Below are 16,095 nucleotides of genomic sequence, written 5' to 3' on the forward strand. Positions count from 1 at the left end.
AGCTACTATTGTGTCCACTTCAACATTAAAAATGTGGTGAAAGGTCGTCTTTAAAGGGTTTGACTGTTTGTTTTTTTCTTCCTTATAAATACAAATGTCGCCATTCATGTTCATTGGCTGTGTCTTTAATTTCAACTCATCCCCATTCATGTGAATGGGGATGAGATTCAATATCAGACGCAGACAGATGAGGCGCCATTTTGGAGAGTGACAAAATAGCCGATCCTATCTTTTTTTTTTTGTTTTGTAATAATTCTGAGAAAGTGTTTCTGTATGAGGGGAAAGAAGAAACAAGAGGAGGTTGTTTGATGTCTGACGTTCTGTAGGTGGCATTTATTATTAATACAAGATACTTCACAAGTGTCACAGCTCTGCTGTATATTTAATAGCCTTGGAAATCCTGGAGGTAAATTTCGGTTTTCTATAGAAAATGTAAAAAGATCACATATGTAGCTTCCACGTCCCAGAGTAGTGGCGGCTTTTCTCGAGTCGGTAAACTCTACAGGTGACAATATGCAGAAAAGTCAATATTTATTTTGGTAAAATCTAGTACTTCACCGGTTACAGAATATTTGCAAGTTTCTGAAATTGAACACTATAAGGCATACACAAACAACTGCACGCTAAAAAGCTACAACACGGCTCAAACTAGGTAAAGCAATACAAAAAAAAAAAAAAAAAAGTTACATTCCACTTTGTCTGCCTTAGAAAGGGTTAATGTTGAACTTCTTTGCAGAAACCGTTTCCAAACGTTGAAAATGTGAAGCCCGGTCTCACTTATTTAATAATCTGGTGCGAGGAGTTCGATGTAACCACATTAAGTGATATAGGTCTTCTTGTATAAGAGGGTTTTCTGGATTTTTTTTTAGGGCTGATGACCTTATCCTAAGGGCACAGTCAGACAGAAGTATAAATTGGAACATAATGCATGGACTGGCCGGCATGACGGCTGCATAGAAATCTAAAAAGCAGTCACGGTTGGGGCAGGAGAGCCGCCGGCCAGTCCATGCACTGCGTTCCGATGTATACGTCTGTATGGCTTAGTAGAGGTCATTAAGTGGAGTCTGATCAGCACGGAATGACTGTTCAAACCAAGCACATGTGCTCGGTCCATACTTGGTTCTTGCTTTCTGTCTAGCTCTGGCTCCTGTTACACCAGAGCTGTCAATCAAGGAATAGGAGGCGGATTCAGATGTAAAACAAGTATCTGAGCAGGTGCAAATTACGCCAAGTGCTCAAACCACGAGGGAAGTAAAAGCTGGAACATCGGTGAGCGTAACCGCAATGATTATTGTGGTTTGTCCTGATGAAAAATGAATACTTCAAAATGCGTTGACAAAAACTGCATCAAAACACTCTTGGTCTCCTATCACATACTGGACCTCTGGCAGCGCAAATCTACATCCACTTTCCCTCCAAGTTTGCAAGTGTTCAGACCAAGCGTAGGAGCTCAGTGCTAGTCATTAGGGGCTGACAGACTCCACTTTTCTATCAGATCAATGAACGTCCAACTCCCGCCACCCTCACCGATCAGCTAAGTGGGCAACGACTCACCTGAAACGTCATAGCTATGTACATTATATAGTGCCCGGCACTGCTGCTCTTTCCTCTACCTATGATTTAGAGAGAGCATGCAGTACCATTCACGACCACTATACGGTGTATGGAGCCGTCCCTCTTCAATCAACTGATCAGAGGAGTTGTCAGGTGTCAAATCCCCACATACTGATGTTAATAACCTAATGTGAAAAAAACAATTTTAGAGTCCTGAAAATTCCATAAAAGGGGCCAATTTGAGAACTAAATGTCCACTTCTAGAAGCAATGTTCCGCTTGTCCATGGACCATGCCACAGTGGTCTTCTGAGCTCAGTGGCGCCCCCTGCTGAATGATCTGTCATATATCTTCTCCAAGCACTGAAGCCTGTTATGAACTGACATCCAGGAATTAAAAGTTCACAAGTCGGTTATGAAGATGGGGGGAGGGGGGCTTGTATTTATTTTATTAATATATATAGGGGTAACATTCTCTAACCAGAACTTAAAGGGGTGTTCCAGTCCTGGATCAGGAGGTGAGGGTGGGCCGGTGATGTCATATCTACCGATACCTGGCCATTGTGCACGCAACCCAGCATCGGTATCAATAGACGCGACATCCCTGGCTCATCTCTTACCTTCCGATGTGGAACTAAGTAGAGCTGGAATATCCCTTAAAGTTCTGACCAGGAAATCTTAGGCTTTTCACTATAGGCAGTAAGGCCTTCTGGCAGGTAGGTTTACTAATGATAGTGATATAATATTTGCCCACGTCGTGCGCTGTGGACTTTATCTCTCAAGCACCATATTATTAAATAAGCCGGATGTGTCCATGATGGGCTTCTGCAAGTTTCTGTCGATGCATCAGAAAGGCACAGCACTGGTTATAGTAGGGATGTCCGCGTCGTGGCCCTCCAGCCGATCGTATTATCTGGGGGACCAGAACTGGATACTGGATTTATAGATATATGTGATGATACAGAAAATTAATCTGAGAGTCCACAATGTTTTCCATTTCATAAAACTTGAGTGTCGTGTATGATGTCCGTTACTAGAGGTATCTACATATCCCTTCATGCCAAAGAAGTCCCTACAAGAGCCATCATGGAAAGTCTTACATTCCCAGCACTCTGCAGAATTCTACATATATTCTATGAATTTAGAATTTCAGCCCAAAATATATATATATATATATATACATGGCACAAACTTTCGGGTTTTCGATGCCATTTCTCTCGCTTACATATGAAATCTCTATTTTATCTACATCTCCAAATCTACATGGTCATTCTCAGTCTTCGCTATGTCTATAGGCAAGCAAACGGGGGCTCTCCACCTGCAGTCGGGGGGGTCCCGTGCCATTAATGGCGACAGGTTCCTCCGCAGTTGGAGTTGCATTGGTTGCCACTCACATTTCTACAGTATCGGTGCTCTGTTACTTGTATTGTGTTTTTTTTTTTTGTTTTATTTTCTCCAAGACCATCTTGGTGTAAAACTAAGTGTGCTCACGTCTCATGAAGCGTTTCACAAAATAATGTACTATACCTATTTTTTTTTTTTTTTTTACAATTTAAAATGTACATATGTACAAAAAGTGTGATTATAAATGTTTTAGATTAGGCAAAAATGTGGCTTTTTTTTTTTTTTTTAAATCAAAAGAAAAAAAAAAAAAGCATTATTATCCTCTATGGTTCCATGCTCACTTACAGAACAATGTATCTATAGCAAGTGGAAAAATTTCATATGTGCATGCATTGAACAGAAGTGACCACTAGGGGCGCCGTGCATGGACACTAACAATGGTTTCCTGGACTCTGGTGGTAAACAATGGATGGTTAATGCTCTAATAAATTTAGACCTCTGTCTCTGCAGATATGAGAATTTATACCCGGCATCGAAAATTATATCTATCATGCATAAAAGGCCTCCACCCCCTACCAAGACCATTGATATTTAGGTTTTCTTCCAAACCCCTTTAAATTAAGATTTAGTCTTTCATCAATCCTCAGGAATGGCAAAATATAACTGGTAGTGAGAGCCTCTTCATAAAGGCAAAGGTCTCTGTAAACAACAATGGTCCGTCAGTACTGGTTGATTAATGAGTGCAGGTAAAGTATCATTCTTTAGAATCCACTGCAGAAAAACGTTCTTCATCTTCTAGATGGAGGTTTCCCACAGCTGTAAAAAAGAAATGACAAAAGTCACAGACAGGTATAGGTATGACATATAGGAGGGCTTATAGCTCAGAATGGTGGCTCAGTGGTTAGCCTTGCTGCGCTGGGGTCCTGGGTTCAAATCCACCAAGGACAACATCTGCAAGGAGTTTGTATGTTCTCCCCATGTTTGCGTGGGTTTCCTCCCACATTCCAAAAACATACTGATAGGGAATCTAGATTATGAGCCCCAATGGGGGACAGTGATGATGATGTCTGTAAAGCGCTGTGGAAATTAATGGCGCTATATAAGTGAGTAATATAAATTAAAAAAAACTATCTACCCATTGACAGTTATTCCTCCCCTTACACATGGACTCTCAGTTCTGTTGTGCATGCTTGTCTTTTGTTATAAGAAAAAGGGAGTACGCCGCCGCTAGATTCCAATTCGCACAGCTTATCTCCCAAAGAACAAAAGGATCCGGTGTTGAAATCGAACATGCACGAATCTCGGCGTCGGAGTGGGGTGCCAGGGCCCAACCAGTAACCAGTGTATATCCGGTCTCATCAGAATGAGATCTACGACTTGCACCGTAAACACTGAAGACCTGCAGGTCTTATGATCGAGGAAGTCTTCAAGACTGAGACTTTGAAATAGATCTCCTATGAAGAAGAGAAACTTTGACAAAGTAGAAGATCTCCAGGGAACCCTGCCTCTGGAGAACTCAAAACGTAACGTAGACCTTCCCTAAGGAATTCGCCAAGTGAAACTTGAGCAGAAGATTTGCATATCTATGTCCCAAGTGGGAAAAAAGAGCTAGCGAAGAATTTTTGATCTGTTATCCGAATATGCTGGAGGAGATGCAATGAAAAAACTCTGCGTGTGAGGAGGCCTGCAAGGTTTGCTCTGGTGGTTAGATCAGGCGTTGAATATTTGGCTTCGACAAAACTTTATTGACACAGTCATGTGCAGATTGCATGCATATTTTACTTCCGGATATTCCCCACCTATGGCATCAATGTCTTATTGGCCAGCACTCGGCACCCCTGGCCATCTACTGTTAACGGTGCCTGTGGCTGCCGGCTGGAGGTGCTTGCTTGCGCAGCTTGGCCGTCTACTTGTAGTGGCCGCCGTGTGGTACTACACATCCACCTCCTACTCAATTCAATAGGAGGCGGATGTGCAGTAACAAGCCCCGGTCACTATAATGTAAGAAGAAGGCCAAGGTCCACAAGTAAGTACTGCCAGCCACCGGCACCAATAACAGCTGATCAGTGGGGTTGCCGAGTGCCGGACTCCGGACGATGAGACACTGATGCCCTATCCTAAGAATAGGACATCAATGTAAAAGTAGTGGACAACCTCTTTAACCTAACACTCCAGATGGTGTCTCGGAACATGATGTGGTAAAGAGCTTGGCCATAAAACTTCTCTTTCCATGCCTTATGGCTGTATTATGATATTATAATATACTGTACATTACAATACATGCAAGGCCATAGGACCCCGTAATCAATATCTGCCTCGCCCACTTTAGCTGCCTACCCTTGCACTCTGTTTGCTTGGTTTCTTCTCCTCGTCAGGAAGCGGGGGCATCGGATAGGGGTACTTTCTGCTAGAAGCGATTGATCCTGTAGATGAGGATGGAGACTTGGAGGGTGACAGTGTTCTGTTAGAAGAAGCACAGGATAAGCAGTGACATTACAGGATAACAATACCGGGTGACATTTATAGGGAGTCCGCTATTCAGATGACTATTTTCATTATGTGATCCAGTAGTTTTTTATTGGGGGGGTGGGGGGTTTCTGGCCTCCTACTCAAGTAGGTACAATAATCAGTCAGTATAATGGAGTCATTTGAACGTGGACGTCCCCAAAATCTCCCAGAAATGTACAAGAAATTATGGTGTTTTTTTTTTTATGGAGAGTCTATAAAAGCAGGCCTGGTGTCGGTTGATAATGGTTATAACACCTTTTTCCTGTGCACCATTATCCCTGCGTATAATGATTTCTGGTGAACTGTGACATAATGGCTGCAGCAGCAACAGATGTAGGATGTAGGAAATTAATGCGAGGACCTAATGCAATGTTGTCTAAAATCTCAGACAAGATGGAGAAAAATAGATCCGATATTTACTGACATCTACTAGGAAGCCTGGACCTTGTGGCGCGGCATGTAAGGGTATGAATTACAGCAGAATGAAAGAAGATTTTCAGCAGAGATGATCCATGGAGCTTGGCAATTGACTACAACCTTCTGTTTACTGTCATTGTGAATGCTGCCTCTCTTGGCTTGCGCAGAATAAAACCTCAATGATTTTACCTGTCATTTAGCTTCAGCCAAGACCAGTGATTCCCAATCTTATGGCTTTCTGAAGACATCCTGCAAACTTCTGTCCACCATGGTGCACCCCTACTTCCATTCCTACCTTAAGGTTGGTTTTGGGTTGGGAGTATATAACTAGGCTCAGATTTGTTGGCTACCAATCACGAGCAGGATATGAATCTATATTTACTAGGAAAGCTGCTGGAAACTTCCAAAGAACCCTGATCGGAAAACACTCCTCTAAGCTGAAGATATTAAGATTTTTTTTTCCTATGAGGGTTTCACACATTCTAGTACAGAATAAGACAAAACAAGAGAATCACCTTCATAAATGGAGAAGCCATGGATGTGGAGCAAATGCAAGGAACTAACCATAGTCATTACCTCTATTGAGGGGGCACCAAAGCATCTGAAGATGCAGCATGTAAAGAAGTCTTCTCCATGCGCCACACCTGCCAATCCCTGGTCTCCAGATACATCACCTACCAAACTCTGCCTTAGGCCATTATCATTGATTGACAAGAACGTTACACAAACTAATGAAACTGAACATTCTGCAGGAAAACGTAACATGCATTACAGCCACACAGAAGAACCAGCATCTACAATGTCTAAAGCCATGAACAATGCCGATCGGTTTACCGGGAATACATCACGGTAACGGTAGAAGAGTCAAAAATGTGACGTTCTGGTGAAATATGGTTTTCCTAATCAGAATACTAATCACTTGCTCATATAGTGAAATTTCGCTCTTAGGGAAGATAACCCCCTAGTCTAGGATTAGGGGGTGAGTTTCTATTTGGTCGATCAGTGTGGGGTGATTGAGCCCAAAACCACCCATACAGTTTAAAATGGAATATTAAGGTTTTTGGGGGATAATATTGCTTTTTACCTGACAAACCATTTGAAAAATATGGCCTGGTGGATAAGTGGGAATTCACTTGCATATCCCATATTTACTTTGCCTTCTTTACCATCCCTCTTTAGCGGAGGTTCATAAGCTGTTTGTGTTCCTGGGAATCCCAAACCAGCCAGAGACTCAACTGGTCTGTAGACATCACTTACAGGTGAGACTTTGGTAAACCCTCAAAAATAAGGCAAAAATACATCCTTTTTAAGCTTCTTTTTTTTCCATGACAAAAAAATTAATTTGGTGTAGAAAACCAATGTGCATTGAAAGCAGTCTTAGCTGGAATACGCTATGCGGCCAAGTATGAACAGCGTGGTACAAACCTGCATGCTGTGTAACATCTCTGCAATTCTACCGTCCAAAGCAGGTGATTCTTAAAGAAGTTGTCCATTGTGTGGAGTGCAATATTAGCCCAGAAAGAAAGCCCCAGTGCAAATGCGTACATAGCCCAAGGAGGACTGTATAGTGTTGGCTGAATGTACAATATACAGGGGTTGGAGAAAATAATGGAAACACCTAACGTTTCGGCATCATAATCTTCGAACATGTTATAAACATGCAAACCGTGACATATGGTAATGTTTTGTAGTTGATTACTTGTGTTATGTGATATGTGTATGTAAATTAACTGTTTGTTTTGCAGAATTGTAAGAACATTGATGAGAACCTGATACCAATGGCAGACCTCTCGGATTTTCAAAGAGGCCAAATTGTTGGTGCTCGTATGGCAGGCGTTAGTGTAACAGAAAGTGCCCGAATGCTTGGCGTGTCAAGAGGTACTGTCTCCAAAGTAATGACTGCTTTTGAAAGAGAAGGAAAAACGTCCGCAGCAAAGCACAGGTCCGGCCGAAAGTCGAAGTTGACTGAGAGAGACCGTTGGACTCTAAAGCGAATTGTGAGAGAGGATCGCAAGACCACGGCTCCGAAAATCACTGCTGAGCTCAATGAACACCTACAGAACCCAGTTTCCATGAAAACTGTTAGTTGGGAGCTGCACATATCTGGATTCCACGGAAGAGCTGCAATTCGAAAACCGCTGCTCTCAATGACAAATGTTTCCAAGCGTTTAGAGTGGTGTAGAAACCTCAGAATTGGTCCCTCGAGCAGTGGAAACATGTGATATTCTCAGACAAATCATCGTTTACCCTATTTCCGACCTCCGGCCGAGTGTACGTTTGGAGACAGCCGAAAGAATCATTCCATCCAGACTGCCTTCTCCCAACCGTAAAACATGGCGGAGGTTCTGTGATGATCTGGGGTGCTATTTCGTGGAGATCCGCCGGGCCAATGATATCCCTTCATGGAAGAATTAACAGCCGCGATTATTTAGGCATTTTGGGCGATCAAGTGCATCCTATGGTTCAAGCACTGTTCCCAGAGGGGAACGCCATCAGCGATTTTAGAGATTCAAGTTAGACGTTGATTTCCGCCGCCATCGTCGCTCAAAGAACTGGAGGGTGTTTTAACTGAAGAATGGGCTACAATTTCTTTGTAAACAATTCACACCTTGTATGAATCCATACCTCGGAGAATTGAGGCTGTAATCGCCACAATAGGTGGACCTACACTATATTAAACTAACTTTTGTTGATGTTTCCAGGTGTTTCCTGTTATGAATGAGTCACCATAGGAGGCAAAAACAGAAATGCTAGCTAAGTCCAGAAAACCAGAGAAGTTGGCAGCTTTCGGATTGCAGACCCCTGAACCTATCAACATCAACTAGCAGTAGCCGTGGGGGGTTCCTACGGTGCCCTAGACCCCTCGATCACAGCCGGAGAGCTAAATAGCCTAAAGACAGAAAGGGAAATCTAAACTGCCCCAGAGCAGACCCCAAAGCAATAGGCAGCCCCCAACATATAATGACGGTGAAGCAAGAAGAAAAAACACTAACACAGATAGAAAGATAGACTGAGCAAATGATGGGGCCCAAGCTAACTAGATAGGACAGGATAGGAAAGCTGCTGTCTGCAATCCGCGAAAAACCCTATCAAAATAAGAGCCAACAGACTGACAGGGAAAAAGGCCCTGAAGACGCTAGGCTTCAAAAAGACTATGTCAGTACTCAGGTATTTTCTGAAGACAGAGCAAAAAGGCAAAAAGGAATTCAGCTCACCCCAGCAGGGAATGGCAGAATCCAGAAAAGCAAGGCAAACTAAAACCAAAACACAAATGCAAAAAGGCAAAGCAGAAAACTTAGCTTTTGAGGAGCAGGAATCAGACTGGTCTCCTAGAATTCCACAGAGAAATCACCAGCGAGGCAGAAGGGCGTCGGCTGCCTTATATCCAGTCAGAGATCCCCGTCGCCCAGTCATCCTCTCCCAGCTCAGGTGCTTGGTAATCAGCCTCACTACCTTCCTTCACCAGAAGAGGGAGTTCATCAGACCTCAATGGTGAAGGGGAAAATGAACTCATAACAGTACCTCCCCCTTGAGGAGGGGTCACCGAACCCTCATCCACGCCACCAGGGCGATCAGGGTGAGCCCGATGAAAGGCACGCACCAATCTTTTGGCATGAATATCAGAGGCAGAGACCCAAGAATTATCCTCCTGACCATAACCCTTCCACTTAACCAAATACTGGAGTCTCCGTCTAGCCAGACGGGAATCCAGTATCTTCTCTACCTCATATTCCATGTTACCTTCAACCAATACAGGTTCCGGAGGTGCCACCCCAGGAACTACTGGTTCAACAAACCTCTTCAACAAGGACTTATGAAACACATTATGGATTTTAAATGTGACAGGAAGAGCCAACCGAAAAGAGACCGGATTAATGATCTTCAAAATCTTGTAAGGCCCAATACATCTAGGCTTAAACTTAGGAGAAGCTACCTTCATAGCGATATTTTTTGATGATAACCAAACCATATCACCCACCTTAAACTGGGGACCAACGGTCCTATGTCAGTTGGAAAACCGCTGGGCCTTTTCCTGGGAGAGAGATAACTTATCCACCACTTGGTCCCAGATCTGGTGCATTCTCTCCACCAGTGTCAACACCTGGGCAGGCAGAAGGCTCCACCTGCCCTGAAGAAAATCGAGGATGAAACCCAAAGTTACAAAAAAAAGGTGACATCAAAGTGGCAGAACTAGCTCTATTATTTAAAGCAAATTCGGCCAAGGGCAAAAATGAAATCCAATCATCCTGATCAGCGGAAACAAAACATCTCAAATACGACTCCAAGGTCTGGTTTGTTCTCTCCGTCTGCCCATTGGCAGAGGAGAAGGACAACTGAATTCCCAGCTTGGAACAGAACGTCCTCCAAAATCTAGACACAAACTGAACTCCTCTGTCAGATACAATGTTCTCAGGAATCCCGTGCAAGTGAACCACCTGTTGCAAAAACAGGGGCACCAACTCAGAAGAAGATGGCAACTTAGGGAGTGGTACAAGATGAACCATCTTAGAGAACCTATCACAAATCACCCAAATAACAGTCATTCTCTGAGAGACAGGCATATCAGAGATGAAATCCATTGAAATATGGGTCCATCGCCTCCTGGGGACCGGCAAAGGCATCAACAACCCACTAGAGCGAGAACAAGGTTTAGACCGGGAGCAAGTCCCACAGGACTGCACAAAATTCCTGACATCACGAGACAAGGCGGGCCACCAAAAAGACCGACTCACCAGATCTCCAGTACCAAAAATACCTGGATGACCAGCCAATGCAGAGCAATGAACTTCAGACATCACTCTCTTCTTCCACTGGTCAGGAACATACAACTTTCCACTGGGACAACGCTCAGGTTTGTCCTCCTGGAACTCTTCCAGAGCACGTCTCAAATCGGGCGAGATGGCAGAAAGAACTACCCCTTCGCCTAAGATGGTAGCAGGCTTGGTCACCACAGGAGAATCAGCAAAGAAGCTCCTAGAAAGAGCGTCAGCCTTGACATTCTTAGTGCCAGGAAGAAAAGAGACCACAAAATCAAAACGTGTAAAAAACAAGGCCCATCTAGCCTGTCTAGGGTTCAAGTGTTTGGTCGACTCCAGGTAAATCAAATTCTTGTGGTCAGTAAGGACCACGACTTGATGTTTAGCTCCCTCCAACCAATGTCTCCACTCCTCAAATGCCCATTTCATGGCCAACAGTTCCCGATTCCCCACATCATAGTTACGTTCAGATGGGGAGAACTTTCGGGAAAAGAAAGCACAGGGATTCATTTTAGATGTTACAGGATCCTTTTGGGACAAAACAGCTCCTGCACCAATCTCAGAAGCGTCCACCTCTACCTGGAACGGGAGTGAGACATCAGGTTGCCGCAAAACCGGGGCAGAAGTGAATCTTCGCTTCAGCTCCTGATAGAAAGAAACAGCCTCCGAGACCAATTCAACACATCAGCACCCTTCTTAGTCAGATCAGTCAATGGCTTGGCAATACTAGAAAATTTTGCTATAAATTTCTGATAAAAATTAGCAAAGCCCAAGAACTTCTGAAGGGCCTTCAAAGAAGTGGGCTGAACCCAATCATAAATGGCCTGTACCTTGGCCGGATCCATTTCAATAGTTGACGGAGACAAAATAAATCCCAAAAATGAAATCCTCTGTACCCCAAAAAGGCATTTCGATCCTTTGCCATACAGGGAATTCTCCCTCAAGATCCGGAACACCGTCCGAACATGTTCCACATGAGAATCCCAATCCTTGGAGAAGATCAAAATATCATTCAGATAGATAATCAAAAATTTATCCACAAAGTCTCGGAAAATGTCGTTCATGAAGCACTGGAAGACAGAAGGGGCATTAGTGAGCCCAAAAGGCATCACCAGGTACTCAAAATGTCCCTCCGGAGTATTAAACGCTGTCTTCCATTCATCCCCATGCTTAATGCGGATAAGATTATATGCCCCCCAGAGGTCAAGCTTGGTAAACCAGCAAGCACCTTTAACTCTGGAGAACAGATCCGAAATCAGGGGTAACGGATACTGATATTTAATAGTAATTTTGTTGAGGGCACGATAGTCAATACAAGGCCTTAATGAACCATCCTTTTTGGCCACGAAAAAAAAACCAGCACCTAATGGTGAAGAGGATGGTCTAATATGACCCTTCTCCAACGCCTCCTTAATATAGGATCGCATAGCCTCGTGCTCGGGTACAGATAAATTGAAGAGCCGACCCTTGGGAAATTTACACCCCGGGCTCAGTTCAATTGCACAGTCATAACTCCTATGAGGAGGCAAAGACACAGACTCATTCTCACTAAATACATCATAAAAGTCCGCCAAATAGTCAGGAACATCATGCGACTGAGGAGAGGTGGAAAAAACCGGAGCCTCACTAAGGGCACACCGACAACCCCAACTCATCACAGACACAGATTTCCAGTCCAAAACTGGATTATGAATTTGCAACCAGGGAAACCCCAGAACAATGGTATCATGCAAATTATGCAACACCAAAAATCTGCAATTTTCTTAATGGTTTGGGGCGACCCGCATTACCACCTGGGTCCAAAACTGAGGTTTATTTTTCGCCAAAGGAGTAGCATCAATCTCCCTCAAAGGGATAGGCGTCCGCAGAGGTGTCATAGGAAATCCACAACGTTTAGCAAAATCCAAGTCCATTAGGTTCAGGGCTGCTCCCGAATCCACAAAAGCCTTGGCGGAAAATGTGGACAGGGAGCAGATCAGAGTAATTTCCAGAAGAAACTTAGGTTGAACACCACCCACAGAAAACGTGTGTGCAAAACGTTTCTCTCGTTTAGGACAGACAGAAATAATATGCGAGGCATCTCCACAAAAAAAACACAGCTTATTACGCTTTCTGAATTCCTGATGTTGCTCCCTGGACAAAACTCTATCACATTGCATAGGTTCAGACATTTGTTCAACAGGTGGCAACACCTCTCGTGCAGTCCTGCGTTCACGTAAACGCCGATCAACCTGAATGGCTAATGACATAGAATCGTCCAGACCAGAGGGAACAGGAAATCCCACCATAGTATCTTTTACGGCTTCTGACAAACCCTTCCGAAAGAGAGCTGCCAAGGCATTATCATTCTAGGCAGTAAGGACCGCCCACTTTCGGAATTTTTGACAGTACAATTCTGCAGAATCTCGACCCTGGCTCAATGCCAACAGGGTCTTTTCAGCCTGATCAATAGCATTAGGTTCGTCATACAACAACCCCAAGGCTTGAAAAAACGCGCTCACCTTAGTCAGACTAGGATCATCAGGTTTCAAAGAAAACGCCCAATCCTGGGGATCGCCACGCAGCAAAGAGATGACAATTTTAACCTGCTGCACGGAGCTCCCTGACGAGTTAGGCTTCAAGGCAAAAAATAATTTACAATTATTTTTGAAATTCAAAAATTTAGACCGATCCCCAAAAAACACATCAGGAGTAGGGATCTTTGGTTCAGCAGCATGTGAATGAGCAAGGTAGGCGGAAATTCCCCGCACTTCCGCAGCGAGCTGCTCCACACGATCAGACAATTGCTTTATCTTCATTGAGAGAGAAAAAAAAAATTCCCCCCTACGGCCTCAGAGATATAGAGGAAAAAATATACACACTTTTTTTTTTTTTTAAATTCTTTCCTGCTATTGAGTACCCTAGGATCTGCGGTATGGCTGGTGATTCTGTTATGAATGAGTCACCGTAGGAGGCAAAAACAGAAATGCTAGCTAAGTCCAGAAAACCAGAGAAGTTGGCAGCTATCGGATTGCAGACCCCTGACCCTATCAACAACAACTAGCAGTAGCCATGGGGGGTTCCTACGGTGCCCTAGACCCCTCGATCAGAGCTGGAGAGCTAAATAGCCTAAAGACAGAAAGGGAAATCTAAACTGCCCCAGAGCAGACCCCAAAGCAATAGGCAGCCCCCAACATATAATGACGGTGAAGCAAGAAGAAAAAACACTAACACAGATAGAAAGATAGACTGAGCAAATGATGGGGCCCAAGCTAACTAGATAGGACAGGATAGGAAAGCTGCTGTCTGCAATCCGCGAAAAACCCTATCAAAATAAGAGCCAACAGACTGACAGGGAAAAAGGCCCTGAAGACGCTAGGCTTCAAAAAGACTATGTCAGTACTCAGGTATTTTCTGAAGACAGAGCAAAAAGGCAAAAAGGAATTCAGCTCACCCCAGCAGGGAATGGCAGAATCCAGAAAAGCAAGGCAAACTAAAACCAAAACACAAATGCAAAAAGGCAAAGCAGAAAACTTAGCTTTTGAGGAGCAGGAATCAGACTGGTCTCCTAGAATTCCACAGAGAAATCACCAGCGAGGCAGAAGGGCGTCGGCTGCCTTATATCCAGTCAGAGATCCCCATCGCCCAGTCATCCTCTCCCAGCTCAGGTGCTTGGTAATCAGCCTCACTACCTTCCTTCACCAGAAGAGGGAGTTCATCAGACCTCAATGGTGAAGGGGAAAATGAACTCATAACAGTTTCCATTATTTTGTCCAACCCCTGTATATATATACAGCATAAATTGCATGTGGAAGGAGGGAGATTGCTGTTTCAAATTTTGCATTGATACCCAGTAGCTTCAAGTTATTTATTTTGATGACCTGATGCAAACTCAGTTTCAATTAGGTTTTTCTTTTTAAATAACCAGCCCAAAAATATTAAGTAGAGCAAAGAGGTGTAAACCCAATCTTACTAATTCACATATGGAAATCATGTTCTTCATTTAATCCATGAATTACTAATGCAATTCATGGATGCAGCCAACGTTGTTTGTGATCCAAGAACAGCAAATAGAGATATTTTTTCTTTCTCCCGGCAGTCCCTCATTGTAAAAAGTTTAGTAACTCCCGTTAGTCACCAAAAATTCTCTCTGGTGTAAATCAGTCAATAGAAGAGAGGGAGGAGGGGGACGCAGCTGCAGTTTTTAATAAAATAGCATGAGGATGGAAGTTGGGGACAGATCTGATTGGCCTAAGGCACACCGCAAGAATCTGACATCACATCAGGAAGATTCTTATCAACTCAGCATGCAAAGAAACTTTACAGACACCGGCAGATAGAAGGAAAATTACCTACAATATGCAGATTAGATACACAACTTCTAATATTGTTGTGTACACTGTGGGGCAAAAAAATCCTAACGCATACACCGACTTTAAACGTATAACAATCTCTTTTTTTTCCTTTTTAATCTATGCATTGGGCCATTCCTCTGTTATTCCTCCGGAACATACATTTTTTGACAACTGGGCATCACCCTTCCCCTGCTTAGTCGGTTGTCAATTTAGTCTTATTTTTACAGGGGGAATAAGAGCAACGGCACAACACAATGCAAAAAAAATGCTCCAAAATTGTTATTTTATGCAGAATGTAGGTGTGACTGGTCCTCTTTACTGATGTTCTAAATATGGATGGAATGGACATCTCACCTATTACACCTTCGTCTTATTTTGATTTAACAAATAAGTATGGTAAATATTGCTCTGGATGGGGTTTAGGGTGCGCATGCACCTTAGACAGCTGTTTGTTCGCTCATTCTGCTCACAGCTGTCTACCTCTCCCCTGTAAAGATGTATACTCGGCCCATATGGGCATTCATGTGTTATCAATAGGGAGAGTTGAGTAGGCAGCTTAGAGACACCAATGGAGGGGGCTTATCTCTCAGGAGAAAATTCCAAACAAGCCCCTCTCCCCATGATATCACCTGTTGGAGGAGAGTCAGGAGGTTTCCCATACACATTAGATGGCCAGCCAGGTCTGCTGAAATCCACATTTTGGGCTCATACTCACTTGCGTGAGACTCGCACGATTCTTGTGCGAGTCTCTCACATGAAAACCTGGCACTGCCACCGGCACTCGGACCGGAGCGTGTGGCTGCATAGAAATACCTGTAGCCGCACGCTCCGGTCTGAGTGCCGTCGGCAGTGCGGGACTTTCATGCGAGAGACTCGCACGAGAATCATGAGAGTCTGTCGCAAGTGAGTATGAGCCCTTTGGGTGACTTTCCTCTGTGTATAGGGGCCTAAAGATGGATATAAAGATTGGAGAGAAGTCTGGCAAATTACAAACAAGCAGTTTATCGACAACCGGTCGTTCATCCAACACTCCGAGAACATTTTGAGGCTGATCTACAGTACTAGTTCAACGGAAACTAGCACCAAAAAGTTCTCAAAGCCAATTTCATGATCTTGAAGAGCATTTTGTCGCTGTAGATAATTATCTAATGCCCATGACACAATTTATTTAGAATTTGAGGAA

At 43.7% G+C, this 16,095-nt stretch overlaps 1 protein-coding gene across 6 annotated transcripts in view; it reads right to left on the bottom strand.

Annotated features, from left to right (window-relative positions):
• Positions 1-301: 301 nt before the first annotated feature.
• The window catches only part of ADAM22 (ADAM metallopeptidase domain 22), a 290,157-nt gene continuing 274,363 nt past the window's right edge, over positions 302-16,095 (bottom strand). For all 6 annotated transcript variants that reach the window (XM_073581902.1, XM_073581906.1, XM_073581904.1 and 3 more), the window contains 2 exons: positions 5,234-5,357; positions 302-3,712 (listed from right to left, as the gene is read on the bottom strand). In XM_073581902.1, coding sequence (XP_073438003.1) covers positions 3,692-3,712; positions 5,234-5,357 — 145 coding nt within the window. In that variant the 3' untranslated portion in view covers positions 302-3,691. The remainder of the gene's footprint in view (positions 3,713-5,233; positions 5,358-16,095) is intronic.

This window comes from Dendrobates tinctorius, unplaced genomic scaffold, assembly GCF_039654945.1.
Source record: "Dendrobates tinctorius isolate UK_male_01 unplaced genomic scaffold, ASM3965494v1 ptg000070l, whole genome shotgun sequence".
Lineage (NCBI taxonomy): Eukaryota > Metazoa > Chordata > Amphibia > Anura > Dendrobatidae > Dendrobates > Dendrobates tinctorius.